We start from the raw sequence: 22992 nt of genomic DNA, 5'->3' as shown, positions 1-22992 counted from the left end.
AGGGCGAGCAGAGCAGCACTTCCCACGTCCGTGTGCCCTCCCATGGCTCAAGGCTCACTCAGACAGAGCTGGGAGCTTGGTATTCATTTATCCTTGATGGATCTTTTTTCCACAAAAGTGTCTGAAAGGAAAGGAACCATTTCTCTCCCACTTCCTGTTCTGTTCATCATCTCAGGACATTACAAGCTCCCTGTCTGTGCTCTGTACATCTCTCTCAGGCTATGCTTTGTGTGGCCACATGAAGCAAGACACCCTTTGCTTTACGAGGTTGGAGCATAAACATCCTTCCCAATTGTAAAAAAAAAAAAAAAAAAACCACCTACACAGCTCTCTACCACTCCTGTAGGACATCAGATCCTCAGTCAGAAGTGTGAAGGGAGACAGTTGGCATTTTGCGACTTCAGGCTGCATCAGCACATGTCCTAGCAAAAGCTGAGCACCACCAAAACAGAGGAGGGCTTTGATGGGAACTGCTGTTAAACCCTGCCTGGAGGGCAGCAGCGCTGCACTAGGACCAGGAAAACACAAAGCATTTTCCCTTCCAGACACTGTCACCAGGCTGCCAGAGCAGCTGGGGCACATCACCTCCCCATCCTGCGCAATATTAATAGAGCTCCACGTCAGACACACCAGGCTGGTATCTGCTCTTCTCCAGGAGAAGAAATCCTCCCTAATTGCTCAGCTGCTCTTTCCAGCCACGCATTCCCCAGCAGGGGTCAAAGCAGAACACAGACTGCCAGTGACATAAAAAATTAATTGTGGGATAGATGATGACTTTTGTATAGCATAAAAAGAAAACTGTATTTGTTTAAAACTTAACTACAAACTGAAGGCCAGAAACTCAATTAACAGGCAATGCTCAACAGAAAGAATGCTGGAGCAAACAAGATAAACATTATTGGGAGGATAAATTGAGTCACAAGAGGATGATATTTTACTTTATGCAAGATTCATACTTCAGACAAGCCCAGAGCAGGCTGTTAGCAAGCCTGAGGCCCTTGTCCTCCCAGTTAGCTGCTGCAACCCTCAACCAAGTTAGAAGCAGTTTCCTATGGGGGACAACACACAGGCATGATAGATGCACTTCTGTGCAAGACCCAAGCATCACCGAGTCTCGTTCTCAGCCTCTTGAATAGAGAGATTCATCTCCGAGTTGACAATGGGAGCCTAAAATGAAGCACATTCAGGGGTCAGCAAAGATCTGAAGTTCTGCCCTAACTTGAGGCATTTCTTTCCACCACCAGCATTCAGCACACGGAATGTTCTGCCCAGTCCTAACGTCACTGAAAGCATTCACACAGACAGGGTGTACGCAAAATAGACCTGAAATTCAGCCCCCGTTTGTTATATGGAGCAGAGCCTTGTAAAGCAAAAGGATGATACATCTGACTCGAGATAATACAGTCACAGCACAGCACCCCACAGACAGCACATCCCCCTCCTCAAGCACCCCACGGTCCCCAGTGAGGCAGAAAGGGACGTTGTATCCCAGCAGAGAGGCGCGTCTTAGACTGAGATTTACTTGAACACTGTAACATAAATAGAACTCATGATAACAATCAGTATTTGAACAAATTCTAGCGTAACATACATCCTCAAACTGCACAAATGCCAGTCTTCCTGCTCCCAGGGACCACTAAGTCGGCAGATACCCAACTTCTGATTTAAGCAGTCTTTCATGCTTTCCTGTATCAATAAGTGTTTGTTTGCTCCTCCATACAAACCTGCACAAGCATAACTCTCATTTCACACATCTTTTCCCCACAGTTTATGCTTACCACATTTCAAGCCTCAGTAACCTTCTCTTCGGGGAGAGCAAAACAGCTACGAGGAGAGCACACATACCCACATGCAACAGTCAGCTACGAGTCTTGCTTTCTACGTGAGCTAAAAATACTCCAGGAATTAACAGTTTTCTTTTCTAATCAAGTTTTACCAGAAGCTAGTAAAAGAACTGCTTGTAAATTTTTGATAAACACATTGACTACCTTCCTGCATCTCTGCAAACCTGGTGCTTATGCTTTAATCCATAATTACAGAAAAAGCCACAGTGAAACTCCAGCAGCAGGAAGTCATGGAGGAAAAAGCTCAGCCTTAATCCTGGCTTCACCCACCCAACTACCCCAGACACCGAGCCTGAACCATGAGGAAGACAGCAGAGCGGAGCGGCAGGCCTTACCTGCTCTCATGGTCACATCACACTGCTCCGGGGGGTGATGTCTCTGGCCAGAAGCACCATGAAGTGAGAGCTCCCCAGTTTCCCCCCAGCTATCAAACCTCTCCCAGGCACCTGACCCCCAGCCCAGGCTTTAATGCCTTCATACCAGCTGGTTGTTTCTCAAATGATGGGCGGGTGATTGCTTTGATCAAAGTAACTGAGCGCTGCAGCCGGGACTGCCTGGCTGAAGGGGGCAGGGGTTTCCAGGATAGGTGCTTGCTTTCCCTGCAACTAGCTACACCAAATCCAAAGTTTCTGTAGGAAATAACAGGAAAGCAATTCCTGCAGACAATACTGTGCTACGAGGGGCTTGCTGCCTGCCTTTCTTTGCATTGGTGTGAGCTTCAGATAGCTGGTGTGTAACAGGGCTATTTAGTGGGGAACAACTGTACTGATGAAGTACTGTCCAGCAGTAGTGATCTGACCACAGACTTTTCTGTCTCCAACACTGTGAATCTATGGTTTAAGCTTTTGCATTGTTCCTTGCCAGGCGGCAGTGGAGATATGCTGTCTCACACAAAGACAATGCACTGAGGCCCTCAGATGTCAGCACCACATGGAATGAGTAACGCAATTGATATGGAAAAGGCAATAATAAAAACAACTTCGAAAGAAAAAAAAAAAAGACATTTTATTGAGAGGTCTTCTTGCTCCAATCACAGAAGAAAGAAAACAGAAGCTATAATGTGTTTATATCAACCACAAGTTTAAAATAAAGCAAAACAATCAAGCACAGACTTCTTTGTCAAAATATACTGTGAGAAAAGCAAGCAATGCTCTGCTGTAATAGGCATTGTGCTCATGCAAGATTCCCACAGGCACCATGGTCTCCTTGCACAGCTCCTGTGCCCGTGCCTGCTCTAAAACACTCACATATCAGCGCTCTTTAACAGGGCCTGTGCACTTCTATGCTCTCCATCACAATTATGTCTCGAGTATTTGCCCTTGAAAACTTTGATGTGTAGCTTGGGCTGCTCCCCTCACACCTCGGAGGTAAATGAGGCATGCAAAGGCCCTGAAGCGGTGCGGAGCTCTGCCAAGCACGTAGCAGTCCCTGGTGCTCCCAGCTGCAGCCCTCACCACTTCGTGCTGCAGGCACCGATGCCACGAGGAGCTCTCCGCAGGTCCCCGAGCGGGGCTCTGGCCCTGAGGCCTTCTCTTGGGTGAGCCCCCAGGACTTTGTACCGCACTGTGCAGTCAAGACAGAGCTGGGAGCACCGGGGCTCCCACACCACGTCCCACAGGCTCTGGCAGTGCCTCCCAGAAGCGCAGGAGCCGCCGGCACTCGCTGTCCTCACCTGCATGCCACCGTCTGCTCCAGCTCCGCAGTGCCAGCCCCATCGCCCCTCCGCCTCCCTCCCTGCCAGGGTGCTCTGCTGACAGCCCCCAGTGCAGCAGGAGGCGCAGAGCCACGCCGCGCCACGACCCCCGTCCTGCAGCCTTGCCCCTTGCCCGGCACGACTCGCCCCACGTGGCTCTCGCACTCCCAAACCTCTTTGGAGACCGCCCAGGCTGCACCGCAAGGCAAAGTCTCCCAGTCTGGGCTCCTCTGGCAAGGATGCATCAGTGGGGAGCGAGGGGCTTGGCCTGCGAGAAGCCTCTTCCCTCCCTCCCCATCCAAAAAGTTGCTGTTGTATAAAAATACCAACTACCAGCACCATGCTGTTTTGGGCTCGGGACAGTGGGGGCTCAGGCAGTGTTGCCTGCGGACGGGGAGGGTACTGACAGGCGCCTTCCACCACCGCTGGGTTTATGGCATCTTGTTAGCTAGCAGGCCGCCAGCTCTTGCCCCAGCATTTTATTATTGAAAAGCTATGGCAGTTTTCCTTCAATAATCTGAAGTTGTAGCATGGGACACAGTGAAGCCACATTACTTTTCACTGACATGAAGTTAAAGAGAACTGGACAATAACGAGATAGGCTGAATGGCCGAAAGCATAAATCATATTATACTGTAAACACAAATGGAATGAATGCAAGAGAAGAACATGCCAAAAATCTCACGTGGGGACTTCCGTTACTGGGACCAACTGTCTCGATCTTACCACCTGCTTTACAAAGACAAATGCGGGTGCTTTAAGACCAGAACATCGTTGCTGTAAGCATGCAGCACGTGCACCCGTGAAGGACCTGGGGTCTAGCACGGCCACCCCAAGCATCCCATCACATCAGCCACTCTGCAGCCACCTCTGACAGCACCAACGCAGGATAGAAAACAACGTCTCTTTATAAAAAGGGGTGGAGGGGGGGATCACATTGTAATTCATTAATTCAGCAATTTTAGTTAAGTGAACATTGATACATGGAAGAAAAAGCATAAAAATACAGAACCGACATTAGGCTTGAAAATAAATGTAAGTCATAACATCAAAAACAGCTGCTAAAATAACATACTGCGAACACTAGCATCCCACCAGCTACAGCAATGAAAAGCCTTACACTTGTTCAGTGCTGCGAGAAGGTGGCTCTTTACAGTGCTGATTTTCACTCGTCTTTTACATTTTTTCTTTCTCAAAACTTCCAAACAGAAAAGGCATCCCCTCCAATCTGCCACGCTTTTCTAAATTAACTATCTAAAATTACATTAAAACAAAAGATACCTTAACTGACTAAAACATGATGTTACATCAAACATATTTCTTTTAGTTCTGTTATTTTTATCAAAAACCTCCATATACAAAGAGAGTACAAAGGGAAGAGAGCGATGCATAGTCAATCTGCCAGCTAGATCCATGCAGGAACTGCTGACAGATCACAGAGCAGTTAGGCAAGAGAATGGTACAATTCCTGTCCAGGTACATGGAAACATCCAAAATACTGTGTCTGAAATACGACGTGTGAATCCGCTCAGCTGCTCTGATCTGCTTCTCAAGGACAAACACACAGGATCAGAGGGCTGTTTAAAGTAACTGATAGAGCAGCCAGTAACATACAATTATAGTATGCTTTTAGCCTGTAATTACAGTGATAATTTCTTCTTCCCCCAAGTGATGTTGAGGAACGGGACTTCTCCAGCCCTGGATGCAGCCAGGAGGATCGCTGCTGCCCCTTGCCCCCCGACGCCGCACACTGGCACGGCCACCAGTGGGAAGGGAGCTCCCGGGCAGCTCTGACCAAGTCCATGAGACGACGAACAAAACAGCTGCAAAGAGAAAAAGGCACCTTTCCTGGGTACTCTCTTATTACCAGTTCTTCCCAGCTGCTTGTGGAAAACCAAAGCACCAGCAGCACTAACAAACTCATGTGCGTCGCTGCACGCTGCGTGCTGGCGTGAGGGAACACAGTGCTGCCCCGTCTGTATGAGCCGCCTCTGAAGCCAGGCGTTCAGGCTCAAGGGCCACTGGTGGAAATCAAGCAGCTCTGAGCAGTGGCTCTAAACACACATGAACTGATTTTCCCTTTTATTTGACATTTCCTGCTGAAATACATATTTTTAAAACACTAAATCAAAGCCCACTTTTCTAGAAGTGGCCAGCAGGACGCATACAAGCAGCCTGGTGAGAGCGTGAAGATCCCAGCCCAACTAAACCTTTAAGCATCTCTCTCTGATGCAGAACCAATTCCTGTCCTGCACTGCCACTCGGTTGCGGGAAGAAACTGGCTGGTGCCACGGGTGCCCCGAGAGAACCGTGCTGGTAGCTCAGAGGGTCCCAACTGCAGGCCACGGCCTCCTTCTGATGAGGCTTCGTTTGTCCGCCTTCCCCATCAGTTGGCCTCATCAATCCGTGGTGCAAAAGCTTAGAGTGTTTTTTGTGTGTGTTTTGTTTTAATTCACTGATAAGGTACATTGTCTACAATGATTAATTTTGCATCAAAGAAACAACACTACTACACATGGGGGTCTAAGACAACTTTGTGGGATTTTCTATAGAGTTCACATCCTAACTCCAGCTCTCTGGTAGTTTTGAAACACCATTCATCGGGGTGCTTGGCTTATTCATGGCATTCATCTACAGTAAAATCCACATCTCAAACCCCGTAAAGGGAATAAACAGCACTCCTGAGCTACAAAATAATTAATTCACCAGCTTTGAGCAGGGTTGGTTTAAACCTCAAAAATGAGTTTTTGTTATTTCACTTAACTGCAATGCAACAGGATTATCTCACATTGCAAGATATTCATTCTCTTAGAGCAATCATGATTGATGAGAATAATGAATGGAAGCAGGATAGTATAATTAATGTGGAGCAATATGGGTCTATGGGAAAGAGAACTTGTCCAATTAATGGAATAATGAATTTCAGCTTGGTCGATAAATGCAATCATTTGGATGCAATAGTCTTTGTCTTTCATAAATGACTTGACCTCGTGCTAACATGACATTTTGATTAAGGAAAAAAAAAAAAAAACACAATGATATAAAGCCAAGTTGTCACACATCAAATGGACTGACGTCCAGACACCGATAGGTCCCACGGTGACTGCAGGGAGGGAAACGCGGAGATGATGCATTTCCTGCGGTGCTCCGCGGGGACCGATCCTTGCCCTTCCGCAATCCGATATTTGGCCAGCAGCCTGAAGACACCATAAAAATATCACTGGTAAAGTGAGCAAGTGACACAAAAAGGAGGGGCTGGCCACAGGCTCTGCCAGCAGCGGGGCTGGCCACCAAGCAGCACGCATTTCCACAGGGACGAGGCCAGCCGGGCACGGGGCTCTGCCTTGGCGGGCTGGCACTGGGAGGCGCGAGGGCCGGGACCTCTCCCATCCAGCCGACCAAGGCACCACGAGGATGCCAGGGCTCAGGCCCAGACCAAAACAAATTTAGACTAGAATGTTGTTTGTTTGTTTGTTTTACAGCGAGGGCAATTAGCTATTAGGAGGTTTTATCCGAGGTTGTGGCAGATTCTCCGTCACTCATTTATTAACTTTTACCGTCAGGATGGGATGTTTTTCTAACAAGCTGGCTCTGGCTCAAACAGGAATTAACTCAGGGTGCTCTTGCAGCCATGAACACAGGAGGAAAGTGGTCACAAGTGTCCTTTCTGCAATCATGCAATTGACAACTTCACACCCCGCTGCCTGCCCTCTTTACCTGACAGCTGCTGTTTAAAGGAAGTTACAGATCCTTGCAGCAATAGGTCTTTGGCTACTGCAGATGCAAATAGTCTGTGACCTCAGACTGCTCAGTGCTCGCTCATCACACTCGCATGCTCTGGCAGTCAGGAGAATGCCGGCGGGGGAATGCGGGAGGGCTGGGGCCTGGGGAGGAAGCTCTGAGAAGGACGAGGAGGAACAGGAGGGGCTCGGCCCCTGCGTGCCCACGGCAGAGGGAGCGAGGCTGGAAGCGCCATGCCCGGGGCGCGGGCCAGCAGCTCTCCCGCCGCCCGCTTCATCACTTGAAGACGGATGGAAATGTCGGGCAATCTGGTGACTTCATCTTCTTCATGAACTTCTTGAACTCTTTGTTCTTCTTGTCCCACTTGTAGATGGCCGTCAGCAGGTACTGGGTCTTCACCTGGCGGCCCATGATCAGGAAGTAGTGGCCGAAGTTGTCCAGCTGATGGCAGGGGCAGTCGGCGCCATTCTTCAGGAACAGCACCAGCTTCTTCAGGTTCTTCTTCCTGATGGGCCCCAGCTTCAGCGCCTTTCTCTTCCGTGGGACGATCATCTTGTCCCCATTCTCCTTCTTCACTTCCTTTATGGTCATCTTCAGAGCTGAAAAACAAGCCCGGGAGAAGGGGAAAACAGAAAAGCCCTGAGCAGCCTTCACTCGCAAAGCGCTTGCCATCCACCCACCCGTGTCACCGCACTGCCCCCACAACGGGCGCTGCCGGGAAGGTGCCCCAGGGGCAGCGGGTGCCAGGACAGCACAAGCAAAACCTTCCCTGTGACACCCGGGCCCCAGCTTGCCTGCAAGGCCGCAGTGCAAAACCCCTCACCCCCTGAGGCAGGGCCGTGCCCTCCTGGCAGAGCACCAGCATAAGACATCGGCCTCTCTGCTTCCCGTCCCCCAGCACAAAACGTGCCAGGCACTTTGTATTTGGAAGGGAAACTCGTTCAGTGGAGCAACACAAACTTTGCTAGCAAAACATTGGCTGAGTAAGAACATCATTTCCCAGCTTTAGCACACAGAGAGACTCTTACAAGGGCCATTTAAAAGGTCAGCCTAGCTCCTCGAACATTCCAACATTTGTGTACAGTCACTCCTGGCCTCGGGCGCCCATGAAACAAGTTCCCAAGCACCCAATGTGTCTACGTGAGAGCAGCAAAGCCCACTGAAAGCACCCGTGCCCGATGGGGAAGCAGGAAGCAGCCAGCAGCACAGGCACCTTCCCCAGCAAAGGGAGGTAATCCCATACGACCCCCATAGAAAATATCTTCCTCTTTGGGCTCAGCATTTTCCTGAGTTAATCACAACCCAAATTAAAATAATAATAATAATAATGTTCCCTTGCCCTGACCATGAAGAGGAATTTAGTATGCATGGGAAAAATGATGAAAATGTGTTGTACATTAAAGTATCACTTCTGTGCCATTTGGCTCTGCCTCATTTTGGGGGAAAAGCACATATGGCCAAAAATTACTAACATATTTCCATCATTTGGGAGTTTACTTCAAAGTTGCAGATAAATAGCGCTTGGATAGGTGATTAATTGTCTGCTGTCCCTTTCCATTTGATTCTCAGATGTGTGTGTAGCAGACAGCACTGCAAAAGCCCTGGATTCTGGCAGGGAGAGGAATCCCCCGCAGCACTGTTCCTTGAAGTCCTGCTCTGCTGGATCTTGTAGTAATAAATACACATTGCCTCTGGACGGCAGCTCTGTTCACCGTTCCAGACACAAATGGCAACAGCACAGTGCGATGACAATCCCGAGAAGGCAGCAGAGTCTGCGTATTACCCTCACACTCCCAGCCACTGCACTGGCAAAAGAAATAATGGTATTTATCTGCCCGTGTGCTAAAAAGGTCTACTGTTTGCCAAAAGCCCTGTTGTGTTATACTGTTACTGTACAAGAAAGTAATCCCGGACTGGAAACCTAAGTGAAACTTTAATTCCATCTGTTTTTCAAATTCAGGATGTCCGAGGAACTAAAGAGATGCAAGCTTTAAAGGAGCTAAAGACACTGAACCAGGTTAATTTGCAATGAATCTGGAAAATAGAGCAAGTAGTTTACAGGCAGCTCTAAGCTCCATGACATTACTTGGGCAGCAACAACAGCATTCCTCAAAATGAGCCTCAATTTCTTTATCAGTTCTGACTTTGAACTCTTGCACTGAGCACAGCAGCTTCCAGCAGTGTAATACCCATAATTAGAGACTTTTTCCAAAGTGGCTTGTTTGCAAATTGCTTTGCTGCGATTGCTGCAAGTTTAGAACCTTGTTGCTAGAGGAAGAAAACAAGCTGGCAGCTAGCAGAGGTGTTGTTCTGCTCCAGGTATCATAGTCTACAGAAGACAAGGAGGGTCTGGAAATCCCGTGCCTTGGGAGCTCGCAGCTCCCTGCCTTGCACAGCAGCAGTTGTCTCTGCAAGCCAGCAAGGCAGGTTCAGGGGGCATGGGAGCTGCCCAGGTGAACCATAAATCCAGCTGGGAACTAGAAAATGTATCCAAGTCTCACTCCTGCAAAGCAGCGCTCAGAGCCAAGATCAGAGACTCCTGGGCACGAGGGGCAGGTTTCACACGCAGCCAGATGGGCACGCAGCTCCTGCACTTTCCACGCACATCAGAAAGGCAGCACCTGGGATGGGTGCTGCTCCCCAGGGAGGATCCAAAGCCACGGGCTTTGAAGGCTCATCAGCGCCTCAGCCACAAGCCCACCTCCCCCTTCACTCCAACCGACCAGCAAATCTTTATCATCAAACCCGGCAGCCACCAGAGATGTGGCGGCAGACGAGCGCCTTTCTCTGCCATCCCAGCAGTAGCAGTGGCCAGTTGCAGCACCCACCCCGTGGGACTCTCCCTTCCCCTCCACTCCAGCACCGAGCACGCCGCAGGGCCGTGCATCTGACCCACTCCTGCAGGGTGCACAGAGAGGTTTTGTTTTGGGGCTGCATCTGGTCCTGAAACGTCCTCCTCGTGAGCTGCTGGCAGGCAGGCGAGGCGTGGAGGCAGAGCACCAGGGAAAGCCAGCGTCCAGCCACCCACCCCAAGGGCTCTTCCCAGAGAACAGAAGTGAAAGCTTTATTCGGGCTGGGAGGGAACACACAAAACACAATAAAGGCAGATTTCAGGATCTAATTTGGGACTCGTCAGCCGTCAGCCACGTTGCGTTGACAGCAGCACAAGTCCTCCCGGGGTGCTAAACCCAGGCTTGCCCTCACTCAGCCCTGGTGCCAAGAGGCTGTGGTCCCTGCCCGGGCACTCGCTGCCAGCCAGGACAGGCAGTGCCAAATGCCTGGCTCCCACAGCAGCTCCGGGGCTGACGCTGCTCCCTCGAGCCCAGAGCCGAGCCACACCACACATAAAAGCACATCCCTGGGGCTGTCCTCGCCACCTGGAAAGCCTGAGACCCTGTGCCACAGAGGAGGGCAGAACCTTTTCCCCCAGCGCCCCGTGCATCCCCCCAGGTTTACCCTGATGCCCAGATGCCGCGGGAGGGGATGCAGCAGGGAGAGGGCGCAGGGCAGTGCCCCACTGCTGGCCACGGCTCCCCAAGCATGGGGCGAGACCCTCGCCTGTGTAACGCTCACCCCATTGAACCACAGCAGGAATTTGGCCCCAACTACAAACAGCTCCTATCAGACCGTAGCATAGCTCTGCTATCTCTAACGCAGAGAGAGGGGAGCACTGAGGATATAAAAATGTCTTCTTTATATCTACTAAAATGAAGCAGGATATATGAAAGTGTTTGTTCACTCAGAGCAAAATTACTTGTGGCAGCAAGAGCTCCAAGGAGAGCAAAGGCTCCATGGAGATGGTCGGGGTCCAGCCTGAAAGCACAGCTTGCACTGCGTCACTTGAAACACCCTCATCGGTACCTCTGCAGCTCCGGCTTTCCAGTCCTGCTCACACAGAGGGAAAAGGGGAAACCCAACCTCCCAGACAAACTGGGAGCGCTGCCAGTGCCCCTGGGAGCAAAGCACCCTCCTACCCTCCACGAGGGCTCAGCACCATGCACGGCACAAAAGCAAACCCTCTCCTGCATCACTCTTGCTCACTCACCAGGTGAAAGTCCTGGGCACCGCAGGACCGCGGCCACAGGCTGTGATGGTGCAACACGGGGCACCCTGCGAGACACACAGCAGGCAGGCACCGCTGCAGCACAGTGCACCCAAGCGCCCTCCCAGCAGCTGGAAAGACAACCTCCCCCTGCCCGGCACAGCCCTGCTGAGTAAGCTCCCACTTTTACAGCTGCACGGCAATGCCCGCGCCCCCCCTGCCCCAGCCCCTCCAGCCCCCCTTCGTCAGCACGCAGGAGCCTGGGACTCCATCCCCACTGCTCTCCCGCACGCGGGCAGGGGCCCCGCTGCAGCACCCTCAGGGGCAGGGAAGGGAACGTGAGAGAACGGAAAGCTCTGCTGTTCCTTCAGCCTCACTGCTCCTTCCTTTAGAAATCACTCAGAAGAAGGAAACCTGCCAGAAGACACATTAGGGCTGTAACAGGAGAAGGCTGCAGGCAAGGAACTGTCAGTCAAGGAAAAAAATAAACAGCATGTATTGATTGTACTGCAGTCTCCAGTGCAGCAAGAGCCCGTTCAGCAGGATCCCCTCAGACCCCAGAGAAAGGGCAGAAACAATAAATAAAATCAGCAAGAGAAAGAGAGTGGAATGAACTCCAGGAGAGCGTGTGGCCAGCCCAGCCCGCACAAAGAGTAAGAAACAAAACCTGGCTGCAGCCCAGGGAGGTGCGGGGGGGCACAGGAGGGCACTCGCACTTCATCACGCCTCCATCGCCGTGTCCCTGGCACACCAGAGCTGCACCAAAACCTGAACTGCAATTAACCCGAGCGTGCTTGCCGGCCCCCCCGGCACTGCTCTGTGCCCCGGGAAGGTCCCACAGCCCCGCTCCATGCCTGGCAGACGCTGCTGCTGCTGCCTGCTCCCAGCCCCAGCTGCGGGGCAGCAGCCACACAAAGCCAGAGGTGCGCCAGGACCGGGGAACACTCCCGCCGCGAGCGAGCCAGCAGCGAACGAGGTACGGTGCTGCGAGCTGCTGGGTCAGAGCACGCTCCCCTTTCCCGGAGGGGCTCTGCTGGTGCTGCCGAGGAGAAGAGAGGAGACAGCTGCTGGACGCTGCTGAAAGAAAGAAAGGAGAAGCTAACCTCCGGGTGCCTCCACCGGCAGGCAGGACGCAGCCAGCCCCGCAGCCGGGCTGTGCCCACTCTCAGAGGAACCACCAAGCTGTCGCACAAGCGGGGCTGCCCTCAAACCAGCACCGAGAAGCCACGTTCAGCACCGCTCAGACAGATCCAAACCCAGAGTCCTGCTCACCCACGAGGCCGGCAGCCCTGCCGGCACCAGCACCTTGCCCAGGCCCCCTCTCCTGCCCAGGGACAGAGCTCCCTTTCCCTTTCCGTGTTCACAGCTGGAGCCAGAGCTCCTCCTCCGTGGGCCTCAAGAGCGACATCGTGCCCAGGGCTGTTGCACAGCTGCCTCCCGCCCCAGCAGGCCACACATCAGCAGTGGGCAAAGCACCCCGCACCTCACAAGCCGCTGGGATGTACGTGAAGCCTGCGGTAACATCATCATGAGGATCAGCAAGGAAGAGCTGGTGAGCAGGACCCACCAAACAGCTGCCCCTTGCAGCACATGTTAGTTTAAACATTTATTGTATGTGTCTGGCTTTGATGAGGATCTGTAACCTGTCAGTTGCCAGTGTTTACCTTGGTGGATGTGCATGAGAAATCTCAGTCTGAATGGCTGCGAGTTTATTTTAGTGCCAGATAAACAGCTCTCCTTGAGAAATTGCCCCTGTGACAGTAACCCCTGAAGACTAAACAGAGATCTAAGAACCATGCACTGTGCTTTGAGAAAACTTCCTGAAGTCAATTCATCCTTTGCCAGCTGCTCTCCATAGGCTGGGACATCCCCAGGAGCACCCTGCCCCATCTTCCCTTGGAGCAGAGGGAAGACTCGCACTGCATCCCTTCCTGCACACCAGCTCCCCAGGTGGCTACAGGCTGGCACATCTGGAAACAGCGTTACATGCACCCAGGAATTCTCCTGGACGGGGAGGAAAAACACAGCGACAGAAGGAAGAAAATACCATGCAAATGAACTTTTCCACTGCTATTTGTTCTGGTGACAAGGGAGGAACAGGGGAACAAAAGGATATCCAAGATGCAACCAGCTTTCCATTGTGAAGAAAGAATGATGCTTCACACGCAGCAGACACCAGTTGCGTCCTGCTCAGTTGCATTCGGATTTTTCTACTGTAGGAAGGTCATCATGTCTTCACAAAAAAAAAAATGAGATAAAAGAAAGCAGCGATGGGAAGGAGAAGGAATAGAAGCAACCTCAGCATCAGCAAGAGCTCTGATGTGTTTAAAGACTAAAGCTATATGTTGGAGTCATGCTGGTACACAGGACAAAGAACAATCCCAAATTGCTTGCAATGGCTTGAAAAAACACCAGACTCTGCTTCAGCAGAGAAAACAAACAGTTCTAAACAAAGCTTGGAAAATACGCTGCTCTGGGGGGCAGGCAGGTGTGCTCATGCAGTAGCAGTGCCTGGCATTGCAACTAAAGCGATCCTGCCAGGCCCGAGGCTCATACAAGCTGGTTTAAACCTGGCTGCCTTCGTCTGTGCCAGCTGCTGCCACCTAAGCACGGGCACGGGACAGCGGGGGACAGCGCAGGGCTGCAGCCCCCTGCCAGTGAGCTCCCGACACCGCAGAGCCCCCGGCAGCGCAGAGCCAGCCCCAGCACCCAGCCATGGAGCTGGCCCCGCTCCTTCCCTCCAGTGGGGGGACCCATCCCCGCCACCCCCAACCACAGCAGGGCCGAGCCCGCAGCAGGAGGAAGGTTTCTGTGAAAGCCTTCGCAGGAGTTTTGGATTAACTGGGGGTATGCACGGCAGTCGATGTTGCTGCTGTTTGCTGCTGCTCAGCAACTCTGGCCACTCGCCGCAGCCCTACCCAGGGAGCGCCTGCCAAGAAATATTTCCACCCTCTGGATTGTCACCACAAAAGTTCTCCATAGCCAGCCTACACTGTGGGCAAGTCAGTGTCTGAAGCCCCTCTACCAACCCCACAAATACTTCTGGTTTGGCCTCTCCTGCCGGTCGTGCAACTGCCCCGCAGTGCGGGGAGGATATGTAACAGCAGAGGCTGGTGACAAGCACGCAGCTATGCCTGTGCAACACAGCAAAAGATGAAGGCCTGGGAATGGAAGACCTCCCCTGACCCTCCCAGGGACTTGGTACCTGTCCTGTTGGTCGCTTGCCCCTGGAGGCGAGGAGATGGGGAGCAGAAAAGGAGCAGAGCTGCTGGGGCAGCGCTCAGGGCCAGCCGGGTGCCTCCCGCATCAGCCAGGCTGCGGCACTGGATTCACGCACCCATCACCCGATCCAGCTGGAAGTACGCACGTTCCTGAGAAACTATTACATGGCTGCTCCTGTTGATGCTTTTCCCTGTTACAAGAAGTCTGCACTGAACTTAGGACATTTGGCATACCAAATCTGCAGGAGAGTTGAGAATTCATTTCCAGCAGAAAGGGTAATACACCAGCATGCAGAGCAGGTTTGGGTTTGCATAGCATGCTCTGGCACAGGGCACATTCAAGTGCTAATCCCCGAGGAATGCACACCTTGTTCAATATGCCTTTAATAACTTTCCAGGAAAGCTACGTACACCAGCAAGGATGTCAAAACCAGTTAATTCTGCACTTGATCTGAAAAAGCTACTTTTCCCTGCAATACTTTTCGTTGTTGTGTTTTTTTCTTTCTTGTTTTTTTTTCCTTTCTTTTTTTTTTAAAATGGAGTTCTGTTTACCTGTGATTGTCTGACTCACTCACAAGCCATAACGGATGTAGGACACAGCTTTGAAGTAGCCCTGTATTCTCTCCCTCACTGCTCAGCCTTAGCAAGACAAGGGCTTGCTCTTGGTTTTTACACCTGGACTTGACAAGCGGAGCGTAACTTCGCTAAAAGAGACCCAGGGCTACAAGGAAGCCGGGCAGGAGAGATGTCCAGGCACAACCCCCCACAGAGCTGCCGGCCGTGCTGCAGCACCAAGACCGGGGGTGATGCCAAGTGCAGGCACCACGCTGCAACCAGGACCCCAGCCCCTGCCATCCCCACCGGGCTGCCCAGCAGGACACGTCCCCGGACACGTCCCTCTCTCCGCGCACCGACACTGACATCTAGAGGCACGCTCGCCTCCGGGCAAGGACTGCAACTGTCCGCAGGCACTCCCGGGATGGGCAGGGAAACTGAAGCAGCTGTGGCACCCTGCTGGTGCCCGGGTTCCTGCTTGGGGGGCAGGGGGGAGATGCCCTCCAGGCACACCGTGCACCCAGCCTGCTGCCCTGGGCACTGTCGCGGCCGGCCCAGATGTCTGGAAAGGGAGCGGGACGCTCTCGTGCCAGGGTACCAAGTGCCTCCTCCCTTCCGCGCTCCAGAGCCCTGCCATCGAGGAGAAGCAGCAGGAACACTTTCCTTACCAAACTCGCTGGCACACAGATGCTCAACAATGGCTTCCGACTTCATCTCGTTGTCGCAAGGGGGACACACAGTCGTTCCTGGTGAGAGGAGACAAGAGGTGATGAGGAGCAAGCTCAAGAAGCACCGGAGGGCTGGGCTGCACACGCTTTCAGAAAACACGTGCCCTGGGGTGCCAGGTCCCAGCGCTGCAGGACCGGGCAGGAGCAGGCAGCTGCTGAGCTCAGGAGCACAGGGCTGGCACGGAGAGGGGCTTCCAGGGCCAGGCTCCCAGCCGGGGGCAACCACTCGTCACGGGGCATGGCAAGCTGCCTGCTGATGCTGCCTCCCTGCAGCGTGCCAAGCTGGCACGCGGTGCCCAGAGCACAGCAGGAGGAGGACCAGGAACGAGGATGGCTCACACTGCAAGGGGCGTCCCAGGCTGACAGCTGCCCCAGAGCCAGGCTAGGGCTCAGGACAGGCACAACCCAGGGGCCCTGCCAGATACCCAGGCATGGCAAGGGCCTCTCCTCCTTCCTGCTCCTCCCCAGAGCAGGGACGGCTTGGAGAGGGACACACACAGTTCTCAGGTGCACCGTTCCCCTCCAGCACGACCCCAAGCACAGCCATCCTCTCTCTGCTGGGACCCATCCTGGGAGGAGAGCTCAGCTCACCCGGAGAATAAAAAACTGTTTCCAGGTCCCTGCCTCCCGCCTGAGCAGAGACCACCCAGCAGCACAGACGCAGATTTGTGCTACTGACGGATGAATTTATTGAGCTGGGAGATGCTGCTTCTGTTCTCGGTCCAGCAGAACGAAGGGCTCTTTCCCACACACGAGAGTTGTTCTCGGGAGCCGCGCTGCGGCACAACATCTGCCGGCCCCTGCGTGCAGACGGAGCGCTCGCCCCTCCAGCCCTGCGGCGCGGCCGGGCAGAGACAAGGGAGCAGCCTGCCAGCAGGAGGGGTGCGAAGCCAGACACCCCGCGCGGGTGGCGAGGGAGGCGCTGCCACGACCCGCAGAGACCGCAGCACCGAGCCGCTCAGTCACAGATGCCCCACGGGACCTCAGGCGAGACGTTTGTTTTCCGTGCCTTGTTCTTCCCCTCCCGCCACCCAATCTGCTCTGTGCCAAATGCTAATTCCTTGGGTCATGCACCGTGTTTTTATTAATCACACATGCCGAGCAACCGGCCTTCCAATCGCCCCAATATGCTGGTAACGAGGTGATCTTCACTGCACCCAAAAGCGGGCCTAACAATCCCATTCCTGGTATATCTGACCTGGGTAGCATCCTCTTTCAAGACCCTAATATGCAACAGCCACTTTTATTAGCTTAGCCTACAGTGACACAGGCAGGAGGCAGCTTCTGGGACATGATGACATCCTCAACACTTTATTTTTAAAATGAATATTGCCATCCGGCCTGCACATTTAATGAGCTCATGATGAGGGAGCAGGGATGCCAGCAGGAGGCCCCACTGGTCCATCCCTGCTGCCACACCGGGGGGTGAGCTGTTGTGTGGGGCCACCCCAAGCCCATGTCCCCTGAGAACGGCAGGGGTACCTGCCACGCACTGGCTGATCGCTGCAGATCCCATCCTGTAAGCCATTTCAACGTGCCCAAGTAGCCAAATCGCATGCTAGGAGAACGACTGAGCCCACCCGTGCCCAGCAAGAAAGCCACCATGACGCACACCCTATGAGATTTCCGCACACCCAAAATAAGACTCATTGTTCCCTGCTGAAAAGACAGGCTTTGTTTTAGCTACACAGCCCTTCAGGATGCCGTAGCGCACCACAGTGGCAGGGACCTCCGGCTCCACTCAGGCAGGGGCAGCGCGCCCTGGGCAGCCCCTTCCACAGGCCCTGGGGGCTCCACATCTGTCCCCCCACAGCACATCTGAGCCGCTTGGCGCTCGCATCCTGCCAACACTCCTCTCGCCAGAGAAAAGCGCTTCCCCTTGGCTTCCCCAGCACCACAAGCGCCGCCAGCCCCCAGCGCAGCACTCGCCCTGCTGCCGGGCCTGCACCGCGTCCCACAGGGCTGCGAGCAGCCGCTTCACCCTGTGCCCCGAGGGGACGGGAACACCCACGGGCCACCCTGCCACGGTCAGAAATGCAAAAGCCAGAGGCACAGGCCGGCTCCCGCACAGCTCTGCGCCCAGCACGGCTGGTGTTTGGTGCAGCACAGGCCTCCCACTGTGCTCGTGGTACCCTGCAAGCACCCCAGGGCCAGAGTTCAGACCCCACCTCCTGACCTACGACGGCTCGGTCAGGGCCCATCGTCTGCATTTGACAGCTTTACTCAAGGCACAACATTAGCTTGTTTCCAGCCTGTTTTCTCCCTGCTGACCATTTTCTAATGCCTGGCTTTAGAGCCAGCTTACTCCAGGGGCAGGAGAAGGAATGTGTAATGCTATATTAATCTGCAACTCCCCTGATGCATCCTGTGGGCCTGCAGGCTTTACCGCCTTATGCTTAAGGAGAAAGGAATTCAGCAGGTCAGCTATTTGAGAGGCAGAAACAAATTCCAATTTTAAGGTGTTAATGGAGAAAAATACTGAAAGGGCTCGTTCTTATTAATGCTCAGAGAAAAGGGGGGACACTGTTGGGCTCTGACCTTCTTTAAATCAACAGCACCCAAAACCTACGAGGGCTCAGAGCTTGCACCGACAGAAAGCTGCAAGCCAGGGAGGGCTGTGCCGCAGCCGCAAGGTGTGCCATGGCAGGTCTTCTGCTGGGTGCCAGAGCAGGACTCGCTGGGCTGTACCAGACAACAGCAGGGGCTGCAGGCAGCTTGCAGGTTTGCTCTGCTTGCTCTCAGCTGCGTGGGGCTGAAGGGTCACAGCATGCAGCGCGCGGTGAGCAGAGCCTGTTCCCGCAGGCGAGGGTTATTCGTGGAATACACGCCAGCACGGCATTAGGGACACCTCAGCTGTCAGTTAGCACTAACTGCCCAAAACCTCACAGACCCAAGGACAGAAGGTCCAGCCCAGCTGATTACCAGAGAGCATCTCACCTCAACAAGTGTTTGTAGCCAAAGTGCTGGTCCCTTCCCAGAGCGGTGCCCCAGCCGACAGGACAGGCACGAGGGGCTCTGCCCCACTCTCCCCTGGAGCCCAGCTACACCAAGGCAGGAGCTTCTCTTGAAATGCTTGCGAGCAGCCAAGAGGATATGAAAATGGCTGCATAAATTCTTCCACTGAATGTTCTGGAGTCTCCACACTTGCACAAGAATTTTAAAGACTTGCTTTCTGTAAACATCCTTGCAAACAAATTGCTCATTTTGAAGTGCATGGGACGTAAGTTTCTGAACCCGCACAGCAGACAGCGCGTTTATCGGAAGGGCTGTGACACTTTCTTGCAACACTCACCCCAGCTCCGGTTTCCAGTTCACTCAAAGCACATGTTGTTAATATCCCCTAAAGCCTGTGCAGAATGAGTCCTCTCTGCACCCCTGACAGGAGCAGAAGAAAATGCATGAAGGCCTCAAACCTGAGCTGATACAGCTTGTAATGAAGTCGCTTCAGTGCTGCCTGTGGTGCCTAAATACCATGCTGCTGGACACGTTAGCAGCACCAAAAGAAAGCAACACTATCCCACTCCGGTGCTGCTGCCAAGTCAGGTCTGAGAGTTCAGCAAACAGTAAGCTATTAAACTACACGAGAGAAAAGCCTAGCAGATGCTGCTCACCTAGAAAACATCTCGGGCTGTTACGTCCTCTAGCTGCAAACTAGCCCATTGTGGACTGCGGCAGGGCAGCCCCACAGGCAGCAGCTCCGGTCCAGCTGCCCAGCAGCACGCTTGGCTGCAAGTCCCTGGGGAATAAAAGCAACCTTCAGACCTGCTCACAGGACGTGACAGCGGTCTGGACCAAGGGTCTGGGTTCATACAGGACAGCAACCTCAGAGCCTTCCCTGAAAACAAAGAGCTTTGTCCAGCAATCGCATCAGTAAGCATGAGCCACGGTAAGGAAGCCAGCATGGCTACGGCTGTAGCACGGCTACAGCAGGAGCAGGCTGGGTCCCAGGGACTGGGAGCCAAACCTCGACCCCCGCCTGGCCCCCACCTGCCCTGGGTACCACTGCCAGGGTGCAACAGGGGGGCTCAGGTGCCCCCTGCGTGCTGCCCTGCCTGCAGCAAGCACTGGCCCTGGCCCCAGTCCCCGGCTCCAAGCCATCGCTCCCCACCTACCTCTGTCTTCTCTCTCTACAATCACCTTTCTTGTCAATTTTATGAGGTGCTCTAATGCAGACTGCCTAAGCTACCCCAGGATATTTATTTATTTAAAAAGTTTTCAGCAACAAGTGAGACTCATTGCAACTGACTGTAAACAAGCCAATCTGACACAAACAGACTTGCTGAGCACAATCAAAGCAAACACGAAACACACCCACTTGCTCCAATTGCTTCTTGATAAACCTCTTGCCTGCAGCCCCCTCTCCACCATACAGCCCCCTGAGAAGGCAGGGCTGGCTTTCCACGGCACGTGCATCCTCCACCGAGACTGCCGAGCCCCAGGTCTCCTTGGGAAGCGGGGTGTCCCTGCCAGGAGCATCGCCGCCACCCATTCCCGCCAGGCGTTTTCTGCCATGTGCCAACAGGCACCCTCCCGCTGCTAAGGAGTGGCCGCAACGGGAGCCCAGCAGGGAAGAGAAGCTCTTCCCGTGGTGATGCAGCACCCGGAGGGCAGGCTCAGAGCCTGGTCCCGATGCCTGCACAGGGCTCGGAGCAGCCATGCATCCACCACATCTCCCCCAGCTCCACCTGCCCTTGGATTTCTACTCCGAGAGGGAGGTGAGAAGCCAGCAGCGCATCCTGCCTTCCTCAGGATGGTGCAGACAGCAGCTGGGAGCAGCCAGCTCACAGAGCACTTGGAGGCAGCTGGGGAGAGCTGCTCCCAAGAAGCAGAGCCCCGGTGAGCCTTGCCCTGCACAGGACCCTACCTGGCCCCACACAGCCACTTCCAGGCTGACGCCTGCCTCACCAGCTCGGAAAAAAACACCGGAAGCGGGGCTCCAGCTCCGGTCGTGCCTTACCTTTGGGCCTGGAGACCTCAGTGGCATTTGGAGCTGTCATGGCAATGCAGACGTCGTCCTGGGGAAACTGGTCGCACTTGAGCATCTCTGGCCAGAAGAAGCCGAAGAACTGCATGACGGGCTCGCAGGAGTCGCGCACGGCCTCGCAGAGCCAGCGGCACGGGTACACCGGCCGGTCCAGGCAGACGGGGGCAAAGAGGGAGCAGAGGAAGACCTGGGTGCCCATGTGGCAGTTCTTGTTAAGCAGCGGCACCCAGCTGCTCGCCTGGTGCTTCACCTCGGCCATGGTCTCGTGGTCCAGCAGGTTGGGCAGCACCATCTTGTCGTAGCCCACGCTGTGGCAGAGCCGCAGGTCGGCCGGGATGGCCACGCACTGGTGGGGCTTGGTGTAGAAGCGCCCGCCCGGGTAGGGCCCCAGGTCGGACTGGTAGCTCACGTAGTCGTACTCGCTGCCCTCGCCGCACGCCAGCAGCCCGGCAGCCAGGGACAGCAGCGCCCGCAGGGCCGGCCCGCAGGCGCCCCGCACCCTGCCCATGGCTGCGCCCCGCGCCGCCGGGCTCGCCCTGCCCGCCGACGGCCCCGACGGCACCGCCCGCCGCCCCCCGAGACCCCCGCCCGGCGCCCCCCCCCGGGGACCCCTCCCGGTGCCCGCGGCCCCCCCCGTCGGACGCCCGCCGCCGCCGCCGCCCCGCCCGCAGCGCTCCCGCTCCCGGCCCCGCTCTGGCCCCGCCGCGCCGCGCCGCGGGTTTGTGCGCCCCCGGCAGCCAATCAGGGCGCTGCCGCCCGCCGCGCGCTCGCCCGCCGCTGTCAATCAGCGGCCCCGGGAGCCAATCGCGGCGCGGCCCGGCCCGGCCCCGCCCCGCCCCGCGCCGCCCCGGCCGGGCCCCGACGGCGGCGCGGCCCCGCGCCCGCGACGGGAGCTCCCGGCCCGGGGGCGCTCCGCGGGGACGCGCCCGGCCCGGCCGCGGCCGTGCCGCCGGGCTGCCCCGGTGCGGGAGCGGGCGGCTGCCCCGCGCACCTGCGGCGCGGGCGGCCGTCGGAAGGGGCTCGGGGAGGGCGGAGGCGCCGGGAGGGTCCCGCGGGCTCGGCCTCGTGAGCGCGGCCGGTAGCCCCGGCTTCCTCCGCGGGCATCCAGAGCCCGTGAGAGCCGGGGGCTGCCGCGCCGGGTCCCGCCGCCTCCGGGGCACCCCGGGGCGCGGCAGCCGGAGCGGCTCCGGGAGGCCCCTCGGCTCCTGAGCGGCTTTTCCAGGTCCAGATGTTGCTGAGAACGGGGCCGGGGCCGTGCAGACCTCGTTTCCCCAGGGACAAATTCCAACCCCAGCTACGGAATTTGCAGGAGAGCGAGCAGGGCTGCCGCGGAAAGCTGCTGCGGCTGGGCGGCCCGGCTGCGTCCTGCCGGGAGCTGAAGCTGCGCGGCGGCAGCACGCCGCGGGCACCCGGCCCCGGTGCTGCTCGCAGGCGGAGCGGGGCCCCTCGGCTGCAGCCAGGCAGGAGGAGCTGTCTCAGCCCCTGCAAGCACGAGATGCGGCCGTCAAGCAGCCCTCGTGCCAAGGCCCGCGTCTGAGCGAGCTCCCTAAGCTCCCTCCTCTGGACCCGCACAAAGCTCTGCTGCTGCCGCCGCCGTTTGCTCCAACAGCTTGTGCTACTTACTGCAGGAACCACACCTCACTGAGAGGTGAATGGACACGGCTCCGCAGCCTGGAAGCGTGAAAGAGCCGCTTTCACCTGAGGCCCAGCAGAAGAGAGCAGCCAGTTAGCACTGCTAATGAGGTGGAGAATTCAGCTGTAAACGGGAGAAACCTTCACCATAAGGTGCCAGCCGATGAATGAAAAGGTGATTGGATGCAGCAGGCCCTCTCCTGCTGCGTGGGCGCAGGAAATGGCCGCAAAGCACCAGTCACTGCGCCACGAAACAGCTGCAAAATGGGCTTCTCACCCCTGGGAAAGTCTGACACCCTGGACTTGCTTTTACCAATACCAGTTTAAAACACTGAAACATCTTTTGAGAATGTAGAAGACAACACAATGTCCAAGTAGCGTGCAGTACTGCAGTACACAGAACAGGACACGGATCTGCTTGAGGGCTGTTTGGCTGCATTTCTTTCAAGAATCTTTATTCGTAGCCAAGTGTTTCTTTCTCAGGCACGAATGTCTGGTCCAGAACACAGACCCCAGCTCTTCTGGGGCACTCACTCAAAACCAAATTTTGCA

At 55.2% G+C, this 22992-nt stretch overlaps 2 protein-coding genes across 4 annotated transcripts in view; both read right to left on the bottom strand.

The window, feature by feature from the left end:
- Positions 1–2317, bottom strand: part of ZMAT4 (zinc finger matrin-type 4) — a 99788-nt gene extending 97471 nt beyond the window's left edge. Inside the window, exon 1 of one of the 2 annotated variants that reach the window (XM_083811551.1) lies at positions 2180–2317. The gene's annotated coding sequence lies outside the window, so the exon portion shown is untranslated. The remainder of the gene's footprint in view (positions 1–2179) is intronic. The other variant, XM_083811556.1, reaches the window with a different exon arrangement.
- A 512-nt stretch (positions 2318–2829) lies between these two features.
- On the bottom strand, positions 2830–21405 carry SFRP1 (secreted frizzled related protein 1). Of its 2 annotated transcripts, XM_083811533.1 has the most exons (3): positions 20782–21405; positions 15765–15842; positions 2830–7877 (listed from the first exon to the last, which is right to left on the bottom strand). In XM_083811533.1, exons 1-3 carry the CDS (start codon positions 21314–21316, stop codon positions 7555–7557), a joined length of 936 nt encoding a protein of 311 aa, XP_083667659.1. In that variant the 5' UTR covers positions 21317–21405; the 3' UTR covers positions 2830–7554. The 2 variants fall into 2 exon arrangements, with proteins under 2 accessions (XP_083667659.1, XP_083667658.1); XM_083811532.1 differs by lacking the exon at positions 2830–7877 and having other exon boundaries at positions 14910–15842.
- Between the last annotated feature and the right edge of the window lie 1587 nt (positions 21406–22992).

The sequence above is a fragment of the Anser anser genome (genome assembly GCF_964211835.1).
Source record: "Anser anser genome assembly, chromosome: 26".
In the NCBI taxonomy this organism is placed as follows: domain Eukaryota; kingdom Metazoa; phylum Chordata; class Aves; order Anseriformes; family Anatidae; genus Anser; species Anser anser.
The sequence above is the reverse complement of the archived record's forward strand: the minus strand, read 5'-3'. Positions and strand labels throughout refer to the sequence as shown.